The sequence below is a fragment of the Myotis lucifugus genome, unplaced genomic scaffold (assembly GCF_000147115.1).
Source record: "Myotis lucifugus unplaced genomic scaffold, Myoluc2.0 scaffold_390, whole genome shotgun sequence".
Taxonomy (NCBI): Eukaryota; Metazoa; Chordata; class Mammalia; order Chiroptera; family Vespertilionidae; genus Myotis; species Myotis lucifugus.
The window spans coordinates 149098-159781 of NW_005871438.1; the positions used below are offsets into that span (position 1 = coordinate 149098).

At 39.1% G+C, this 10684-nt stretch overlaps 2 protein-coding genes across 6 annotated transcripts in view; one reads left to right on the top strand and one right to left on the bottom strand.

Moving 5' to 3' along the window:
• The window catches only part of ENKUR (enkurin, TRPC channel interacting protein), a 28942-nt gene extending 27678 nt beyond the window's left edge, over nucleotides 1–1264 (bottom strand). The window contains exon 1 of the mRNA XM_014467380.2: nucleotides 1188–1264. Within this exon, the coding sequence (XP_014322866.1) occupies nucleotides 1188–1264 (77 nt within the window). The remainder of the gene's footprint in view (nucleotides 1–1187) is intronic.
• Nucleotides 1265–1978: 714 nt separating this feature from the next.
• THNSL1 (threonine synthase like 1) lies at nucleotides 1979–10399 on the top strand. Of its 5 annotated transcripts, none has more exons than XM_023743444.1 (4): nucleotides 1979–2127; nucleotides 3097–3168; nucleotides 6625–6685; nucleotides 8043–10399. In XM_023743444.1, exon 4 carries the CDS (start codon nucleotides 8100–8102, stop codon nucleotides 10329–10331), a length of 2232 nt encoding a protein of 743 aa, XP_023599212.1. In that variant the 5' UTR covers nucleotides 1979–2127; nucleotides 3097–3168; nucleotides 6625–6685; nucleotides 8043–8099; the 3' UTR covers nucleotides 10332–10399. The 5 variants fall into 5 exon arrangements, with proteins under 5 accessions (XP_023599212.1, XP_023599215.1, XP_006102051.1 ...); XM_023743447.1 differs by having other exon boundaries at nucleotides 8190–10399; XM_006101989.3 differs by lacking the exon at nucleotides 3097–3168.
• Nucleotides 10400–10684: the final 285 nt, after the last annotated feature.

The following is a 10684-nucleotide window of genomic DNA, read 5'->3' on the forward strand; positions in this document are numbered from 1 at the left end:
CCAGTTCAATCCCCAGCCCAGGTCATGGCACGTTAGGGAGGTGATGTATCGTTCTCACATGGATGTTTCTCTCTCCTCTCTTCTCTCTTCTCTCTCTCTCTCTCTCTCTCTCTCTCTCTCTCTCTCTCCCTCTCTCTTTCTCCTCCCCTCCCTTCCACTCTCTCTAAAAAATAAATGGAAAAAATATCCTTGGGTGAGGAATAACAAAAATATAAAAATTAAAAAATGAAAAAAATTAAAAAATGAAACTTCTTATTGAAGATGTAAATATTAGTAAAAATAATTGACCATTAGACTGAAAGGGGCCATAAAGACTCATTGAAATTTATTCATGATCCCAAAACCAATTAGTTGAAGCCCCTGTTTGTTTTTTCTCCTAGCCCAGTGCTCTTTCAATGTGGTTTTCACTTAAATCAGGAAAAGGAGAAAGGTAAAAGACAGCCAAGTACTAGGAGAAATGAGATTTTCTCTATTACCTACTTCTTCTCTCCCCATAGATTTAAATAAGTTCTAAGTCCCTACACAGGAGTGTAAATGGATGTTTAGTTTGTGATGACCTTTTTGAAACTGGGGAATTTAAGAGGTCCTATCACCTATGTAAAATTTTTAACTGAGTTACATATTTTTGGTTCTCCATCCACTCTTCCTTCCATCTATAAGACCCGTAAAAGACCTTAGAAACTATCCAGTCTGTCTATTTTGTTTCACCGATCAAAACATTGAGGCTCAGAAACAAATTTATATTTGACAATAATCTTGGGGGAAAAATAAGTACTACACCCTTAGAAAAAGAGCAGTCAGAAATAAAACAAGGAACTCCTGAAACCAAATATGAAATATCCTAACACAAGATAATAAAATTGTGATATTTTTCAACAAGAAATTTCACACTATTATATACCACATATCATGTGTGAACAATCAGATAAATTATAAAAGTCATATGCCCTATTTATTACAGGAGACTAACATAAAATGGCACTGGATCGCCCTCTCTGAATTTTGAGATACTGAGTAGCTAGATTTTGCAACCTTTTCTTTAAGAAGTTATCATTCAAGGTTACTTCATTGAGACAAAAGTATTTTTTATTTCTTTTTAAAAGTCATATGATGCTTTGATTAATCCTGAAATAGAAGAATTATTCCGCATTCTTGTTTCAAGCGATAATCTTGTATTACCCACATACCTAGGAGGCGGGGGAGGCTCCTTCCAGTCACTGGGTATGAGGTTGTAAATGCTCTCAGAAGGGCATGTTGGATCCATGGCCACCAAACGGCTCCTCAAAACTACTTTTTTTTTTTTAAATCAAAATACCAGTATCTCCGTCCCTTTCTTCACTGCATCCCCTTTCCTTTCCTACTCTCTTGCCTTCTCAAGGAACTAAGGTTTCTCTCACACAGTTCCCCTTTGACCCCTTTTTGCCGTCCTCTCTTGGGAAGAGGATACCCTTTCTATTCCTCTTGGGGTTGCTGAGCGTCTAGACCGCGCGCTTGCCATGGAAACAGTTACTAGGCAACGGGGAAGTGGGCGGCCCCACTGCAAACCATGCTTCCTCTCTCCCGTCACCGCAGCTCAATTCTTCTAACTGGAAAGCTCAATGTGGAAACCACCGTTTATATGTGCCTTTGGGAGTAATGGGGTGAAAAACGGCGTCCCCATAAAAATGTTGCTTTTTTCTGTCTCTGTATATGTGGAGAAAGATTCAGACACAAAAGCCCAGCGGGCGCGCTGAGGTAACACAATAAGGCTCTTGTGCGCAGGTCCCAATTCCGGCAGGGGCGGGGCCAGCGGCCGAGGCCTCGCTGACGCACGGCCCACGTGGAAAGCAGACCAGGTAGGGGCGGGGCCGGGGTTGGCTCGTAGGTGGAGCCTGACGAGAGTCACGTGCCTGACGCTGGGCAGCTCCGGAGGTGGGTGTGGCGCGCGGGAGCGCCAGGCTGCACCGGCGCAGGCGCAGGCGCGGGGGCCGCGGCGTGGGGGCGGTCCTGGCGAGGTCCTGGGCCTGGGCTGTGGTCTGGGGGCCGGGGCCGGCGGTGTGGGGTTCGGTCCCGAGGCGACACTGGCTGCTCCTGGATACGCCCTCCCATTTCTTTCTCTTTCCCCGTCTTCTCAGTGTGATTTTCTGGGTGAGTTATGAGAGGAGAAAGAAAGGGAGGCCATAGCCACGGGTCCGCTCCCATCGCATGCCTTTCTCCTCTCGCGCCCTCCCCTTCCCGCTCCTCGCCTGTCATCACAGCTCCTGTCTCGGCGGCCCCGGTGCTCGGCCGGCGGTGCTCGCTGTGCGCCCCGGGCCGCCAGGCCTGCGTCCCCCTGTCGCGCCCCGCCTCTCCCCGGGCCTGCGCCTCCCCGGTTCTCTGCTTTTCGCCCGGTCTCCCCCGTGATCGGCCCTCCTCTTGGGTCTTTCTCCACAAGTGTGTGGGCTTCTTTTTTAAACGAGAGGAAGCCTTGCATATGGACCCTGTAATTTTTGCCCTTTTTTTTTTGGTGTCCTTTTTTGAAAATCGTCTTTGTGAGAAGCGGTTTTTGTCCGTTCTCAACCCATTTGGTCTTCCAGAAACCAGCTCATACACGTGTGGCCGCTGGGAGAAACTCATTTAAAAGCTTTTGCCATGCCAGTCTCTAAAAGACATGTTGGCAGTGGGTGTGGGAAGGAAGACAGCCTGACAGCGGCCGCTCTGCCCGAAGAGAGTTAGATGCTCGGGGATGGAGGGCGCGCCAGCTTGGGCCGTCTCATTTTTTTGTTTGTTTGTTTTTTGCTTGGCGTGCATATAGAAAAGTTTTGTTCTCTATACATGTTAAGATTTGAACGAAGGCCTCAGAGTGATAATACCATTAGCCCAATGGATAGTCACTGGCCCAAACTTACAAATTTTCTAATTAGAAGGGACACTTGGGATGGTTTGCAGGGGTCCTGAAACTTTTTAAACAGGGGGCCAGTTCACTGTCCCTCAGACCGTTGGAGGGCCGGACTATAGTTTAAAAAAAAAAACTATGAACAAATTCCTATGCACACTGCACATATCTTATTTTGAAGTAAAAAAACCAAACGGGAACAAATACAATATTTGTATTTGCATGTGGCCCACGGGCCGTAGTTTGAGGACCCTTGGATGGTAACCAGTTCCTTTAGGAGCCAGGAAGGGCAAAGAAAAGCGTTTCTTCAGTGAGTAAGTACCGACTGGCCTTAGCTAATCTTAACTTCCTGGAGTTCCTGAATACAGTATTTTCACTGTCAGTATACTTATTGCGCCTTTAAAATTACTAAACAGAGTTTAAGATCTCCTCACTATAGTATATTTAGTTTACAATCATGATGGAAGTTGTTAAATCATTTGGGAAGGAACTTTTTTTTTTCTTAGATGCTTGATCTGTAATTCTTGCTTTTTTTAAAAATATATATATTTTATTTATTTTTTACAGAGAGGAAGGGAGAGAGTTAGAGAGTTAGAAACATCGATGAGAGAGGAACATCGATCAGCTGCCTCCTGCACGCCTCCTACTGGGGATGTGCCCACAACCCAGGTACATGCCCTTGACCCGGAATCGAACCTGGGACCCTTCAGTCTGCAGGCCAACGCTCTATCCACTGAGCCAAACCAGTTAGGGCTGCTTGGTTTTTTTTTTTGAAAGTATGTTTACAAAGAATATATTTTTAATTTCTATATTTCCCTCAAAACGGCAGTACTGTTCAAGGAAATGCCCATGTCCAATATGTCCACAGGAAGTTAGTGTTGGTATACCATCAGAGATCATGCACTTTTTCTGTAAAGGGCTGATTAATCAATATTTAGGCCTTTGCAGGTCAGATGGTTTCTGTTGCAACTACTCAACTCTACCATGGTAGCTCATCAGCAGCCAGAGGCAATACTAAACAAAGGAACAAATGAAAGCAAAGTTGTGCTGCGAATTTGGCCTGTGGGTTGTAGTTGGCACAGACCCTTGTTATAAATGGTTTCACATAAAAAGTTGGTGTTTTTTGTTTTTTCCTAAAGATTATTTTAATCTACTTAGATGAATAAAATAGGTGTAGGTGGGAATACGAATATGATAATTGGGAGGAAAATAAACGCTTTATAAAGACAAATATACTTTAAAATAATTTCCCAAGTTATAAAGTGGAAAAGTGGACTGTAAAAAGTCTTGAATTAAATACTCAAGACCATTAAGAGGCTATCTAGCAGCAAAAGGAAACAAATAGGAAATGCTTAGTCAGCCTTGACACTAAGATAAACGCAATGGTGAGTAGGGACCTTGTAAAATCCCTGTGTTTACAGCATGGCATTGGATGTGCGCTCCTTTCACCCCCTCCACCTCACAATGTCTATGGAAGTGGGAGCTTGTTGAGAGGATTTTTGTTCAGAAGCAGCAGAGCTTTACCCCCACCCACCATTAGTTTATTTCCTAGTATATTTTCATTTGTTCTTATTACTTGGAAAATAATTCAATGCTATAAAATGCAGTAATTTTAAAGAATTTTTAAAAACCTCAGTATCTTTCTTCATAAGATAGTGGACTAGTTTTAGTCATCTGAGAAATTTAAATAGAGATTGCATTAATACAGGATGACAAGTTCATTGAACTATATAGCCAGTTCTCATCAGGAGATAATTTTTGAAGTACTTACTTTATTATGAAGGAGAATATAATAGCAAATATTTTAAATGGGTGAAAAATGTTGAATCCTTTTGACTAAGTAGGATTCTGACAGTTTCCCAGAGGAATTGAAAACTTGGTAATTTTATAATGGCCAAGAGATTTGGTCTTTAAATGTTTTTGCTTTCTGACTCCTATGTGATTGACTTTCATTTAATTTCAAATAGTTTTGTCCTTTGGCTAAGGAAAAATGTCCTATTCATGACCATTATACTAAAAAACATGCTAACATAAGTAAATGAAAAAAATGTCTAATAACATGGCTTTCAATCATAAAAGAATGATATACAGTTGATCCTCACTTTTCACAGGTTCCATATTTGTGGATTCTGGCTAAATTTTATTTATAAGCCCAAATTAATACATGCAGCGCTTTTGTAGTCATTCTCAGACATGCACACAGTGGTGAAAAATTTGAGTTGTCTGATGTGCATGTTCCATGCTGGAGTCAAACAAGGTGACCCTCTGCCTTCTTGCTTCAGCTCTCATACTGTAGACAAGTGTCCTTTTCATGTTCTATTTAGTGCCACATTTTTCACATTTTTGTGCTTCTCGTTGGTGATTTTGCTGTTTAAAATGACCCCCAAGCCCAGTGCTGAAGTGCTGCCTAGTGTTCCCCAGGCAACAGTGCTATCAGTGCCTTACAGAGAAAATGTGTTAGATTAGCTTCATTCAGGCATGAGTTAAGAGTGCTGTTGGCTGTAAGTTCATTGGTAATGGATCAACTTAATGTTCAGTAAGATGTCTTTAAACAGAAACACATATAAAACAAGGTTATGTATTGATCAGTTGGCAAAAAATGTTATGACCAAAGGCTCACAGGGACCTAATCCTGTATTTCTCAGAAGCAGTGGTTTAATATTCACTAATTCAATATTCCTGGTGACTTTATAGAACACAAATACCATGAATAACAAGAATTGACTGTATGACTTAAGTAAAATTCTGTTTCTAGATAAAAGTTACATCCATCTTCTCTTGTCATCTGGATTGCTTGCAGTGGATGTTGAAGTCCTAAAATTAGTTTGCGGCTAAATGTTACAAAAGCAAAATTAGTATGTAGCTTAAGAATTCATCTTCTTTATTTTGCTTTAAAAAGATAATATTTGTTACATGTTCTAACACTTAACAGCAATTTTTTTCTTTTTCTTTAATATTTTTTATTGATTTTTTACAGAGAGGAAGGGAGAGGGATAGAGAGTTAGAAACATCGATGAGAGAGAAACATCGATTCAGCTGCCTCCTGCACACTCCATACTGGGATTGTGCCTGCAACCAAGGTACATGCCCTTGACCGGAATCGAACCCGGAATCGAACCTGGGACCCTTCAGTCTGCAGGCCGACGCTCTATCCACTGAGCCAAACCGGTTAGGGCTTAACTGCAATTTTTCTAGTCAGGAAGATTTTTATGATGAAATAATATTGATACAGAATTAGTAAATTGAACTGTCATGATTCTTTTTCCTTTTCTCTAATCCTCACCTGAGGATATGCCTTTTTTCTGTTGATCTTTAGAGAGAGGGGGGGGAGAAAGAACCATCATTGCCTCTTGTATGCACCTCCTTAGGTATGTGCCTGACTGGTAATTGAACCTGCTACCTTTTGGTTTATAGGACAACACTCCAACTAGCAGAGCCACCCAGCCAGGACCGTAATTTTCTATTTTATTTATTTATATACTTTTATTGATTTCAGAGAGGAAGGGAGAGGGAGAGAGAGAGATAGAAACATCATTGATGAGAAAGAACCATTGATTGGCTGCCTTCTGCACGCCCCCACTGGGGTTCGAGCCCACAACCCCAGCATGTGCCCTTGACTGAAATCGAACTTGGGACCCTTCAGTCCGCAGGCCAATTATTTTTCTGCACTTTAAATATTTCAGTTGGGCATTGTAATAATAGAATAGTCTGTGTGGAATTTTGTGATACTGTATACAGTTATGATTAACTTGAGATTTCTTCCATTATAGACTCCACTTTTTTGCAAAGATTGACTTTGTCTCAGCACCTACAAACTCTTCATCAAGATTGGTACGTGTGTATCATATGTTTACAAGTCACTGGGAGTTAAGCACATCACATAGTACAAGTTGCAAAGCCAAATAAGGAAATGTATTCCTTCTCTTGACAGTTGCAATTTAACTTGTAAATTAAATTCAGTGTTAGTTTAAAATGACTTAAATGGTTAATTACAGAACAAAGTTTGAGTAGAATTGATAACCAGAATAGTAAATGATTGAAAGTTTTCAGAACATATTTAAGCGTATCATCTAACATTTAATATGGCTTAGTTGCATTTTGGTTCTACTATGGAATGTGTGAAAAGTCCCACTGTGTAGTGGTCAAATTATCTTCGTCAATTTAAATGAATGTTGCAGAAGTTATTAACTTGCATTTTACACGTGACTAAATTTTTGAGTTGTCTGGCATACATTTGTGTTTAATGGTGAGTATATTTCTAAAAACAGGAATTTGACCAGTATCCAAAGCTGCTTTGGATTCCAGAATAATTTTTCCCTCTTGTCATTGATAACATTCTTGAGGTTTTTTTCCTATCACTCTGGAGTCTGGAATGTGAATTAAGTCTCTTCACTGATGATGTTTATGGGACAGAGACCAAAGTGATGGTCTCATGCAGATAAGGTTATAGATATGTGGCCTTTGACCTTGCTGCTGATCATCACTTTAACTATTTGCATAATTTTATACCTTTCATTCTAGCTTATTTTAAAAGGTCTTCACTATGAAGACTATGTAAGAAAGAATCTTAATAGTATGCATAGGAAAGGCACATAGAAATAAAATATCATATCTGTGCCCTATAGTTTGGAAAATTATTTAAGCATTTTATAAGCAAATATTTTATTCTGGTTTCCTGTTGTGAGTACTGTATCTAAGAAATGTATGAGTAACATAATTGTCTATAAACATGTTCATATAACTAAAGAGAAATTAAATATAAAAATAATAATCTTTTTGTGAATTCTAAGCAACCATCATTTCAACTTTAAATAACCCTTATCATATGGGTTATAAACCATAAAACAATTTTCATTGCAGGAAAAAGAAATACTAATTTGATTTAGTATATTTTTTCAAAAAGCACCTATGATAATGGCATTTTTTGAATAAAGTTTCTGTCGCTTAATTGCTACAAATTATTAAAGTTTTGATTATTCAGTGTCTTGAGACTTGAAAAGATTTTTAAAGATGTAATATGCAGTATATGGAAATTTGGATTCAAATACTTTTTTAAATATCCCATAAATTTGGAAGATTTTAAAATAGTTTATGTACTGTGGACATGGTTATATTCACTCCTGTGAGGATTTTAAGTCTGTTGAAATTAGTAACCAAATGTCCTTTTTTGTTTTTATGTTTTGAAAAGGATTAAAGCCAGTTTTTAGGTTGGCTTTGGCAAAAAAAAAAAAAAAGTGAAAAGAGAATGCTCCACTTTAACCGATGTCAACATCTGAAACAAATAACCCAGAAATGTTTTTCTTTTATACATGTTAAAACGGATAAACATGCACAGCTATATCTTTCAAGAACCTTTGCACTTGCAGAATTAAGGAAGTCATGTCACTCAACTCACTCTCTTGTTGGAGACAAAAATATTATCCTGATGGGACTGCCTGGAGCTGGGAAAACAACAGTAGGCAGAATAATAGGGCTGAAACTAGGTTGTTGTGTCATAGATGTGGATGATGATATCCTTGAAAAAACCTGGAATATGAGTGTGTCTGAAAAATTACAGGATGTTGGTAATGAACAATTTTTAGAAGAGGAAGGAAAAGCTGTGTTAAACTTCTCTACATCTGGAAGTGTGATTTCCCTTACTGGGTCTAACCCAATGCATGATACTAGCATGTGGCATCTGAAGAAAAATGGAATAATCGTATACCTGGATGTACCTCTAATAGATATAGTTAATCGTCTAGAATTAATGAAAATAGATAGGATTGTAGGTCAGAATTCTGGGACAGCTATGATAGACTTACTTAAATTTAGAAGACAGTATTATAAGAAGTGGTATGATACCCGTGTTTTTTGTGAAAGTGGGGCTTCCCCAGAGGAGGTAGCTGACAAAGTGCTTAATGAAGTTAAAAGATACCAAGATGTGGACTCAGAAACATTCATTTCAACAAGACACATTTGGCCTAAAGACGGTGAGCAGAAGGTTTCGACAAAATTCTTCAGTGAAGCTGTGATTGAGGGATTGGCTTCTGATGGTGGACTCTTTGTTCCTGAGAAGGAATTTCCAAAATTAAACTGTGGGGAGTGGAAAAGATTAGTAGGAGCAACCTACATAGAAAGAGCACAAATACTGTTGGAAAAGTGTATACATCCTGCTGACATACCTGCTGCCAGATTGGGAAAAATGATTGAAACTGCTTATGGGGAAAACTTTGTCTGCTCAAAAATTGCCCCTGTCAGGCATCTTTCAGGCAACCAGTTCATCCTGGAGTTGTTTTATGGACCAACAGGATCATTTAAAGATTTGTCTTTACAGCTTATGCCTCATCTTTTTGCACACTGTATTCCACCAAGTTGCAATTATATGGTACTTGTAGCAACTTCGGGAGACACAGGGAGCGCTGTCTTAAATGGTTTTAGTAATCTTAATAAAAATGACAAGCAAAGAATAGCTGTGGCCACGTTTTTTCCTGAGAATGGAATAAGTGATTTTCAAAAAGCACAGATAATTGGCAGTCAGGAAGAAAATGGATGGGCAATGGGTGTCAAGTCGGATTTTGATTTTTGCCAGACAGCTATAAAAAGAATTTTTAAAGATTCTGATTTTACTGGCTTTCTTACTGTGGAATATGGAACAATCTTAAGTTCAGCTAATTCCATAAACTGGGGCCGATTGCTTCCCCAAGTAGTTTATCATGCTTCTGCATATCTTGATCTTGTTAGTCAAGGCTTTATTTCCTTTGGAAGCCCAGTGGATGTCTGTATCCCCACAGGAAACTTCGGTAACATTTTAGCTGCAGTGTATGCCAAAATGATGGGAATCCCTATTCGAAAATTTATTTGTGCCTCTAATCAGAACCACGTTTTGACTGATTTTATAAAAACAGGACATTATGACCTAAGAGAAAGGAAATTAGCACAGACTTTTTCACCAGCAATAGATATTCTTAAATCTTCAAACCTGGAACGACATTTACACTTGCTGGCTAATAAAGATGGACAATTAATGACAAAATTATTTAATCAATTGGAAGAGCAGCATCACTTTCAGATAGAAAAGAATCTAGTTGAGAAACTTCAGCAGGATTTTGTAGCCGACTGGTGCTCTGAGGGAGAGTGCCTCGCAGCTATTCACTCCACCTACAATAATTTCGGGTATATTTTGGATCCACACACTGCTGTTGCAAAAGTGGTTACAGATAGAATGCAAGACAAAACTTGCCCAGTGATTGTGACATCCACAGCTCATTACTCAAAGTTTGCACCTGCTATCATGCAGGCCTTAAAGATTCAAGAAATCAACCAAACGTCATCAAGTCAGCTTTATTTATTGGGTTCATACAATGCATTACCTCCACTACATGAGGCTTTATTAGAGAGAACAAAACAGCAAGAGAAGATGGAGTATCAGGTCTGTGCAGCTGATGTGAATGTCCTAAAGAGTCATGTGGAAAAACTAATACAAAATCAATTCATATAAGTTTTCTGAGTAAAATAATTTTTTTTGTTAATAACCATGCAATAATAAATCACAAGAATTGATTTGGAGTACAATAGTCTTTTTTTATTTAGCTATGTCTACATTATTATCTTTTGGAATTTCAATAGCCTAACCTCTAGGACTGAACTTTGTACCTCTACATGCTCCTTGGATCCTTAATCTACAAGTGACAAAAAGGTAGCATAGTGCACGGACCCTTGTGCTATTGTGCTGTGCTGTTTATTCATGAGGAATGCATCAGTTTCCACTTCCTACCCCCACTTTTAGGTGGACCAAAATGCCTGGTATTGAATTTGGCAATTAAAATATTTAAACACAGTTGTTAATAACTA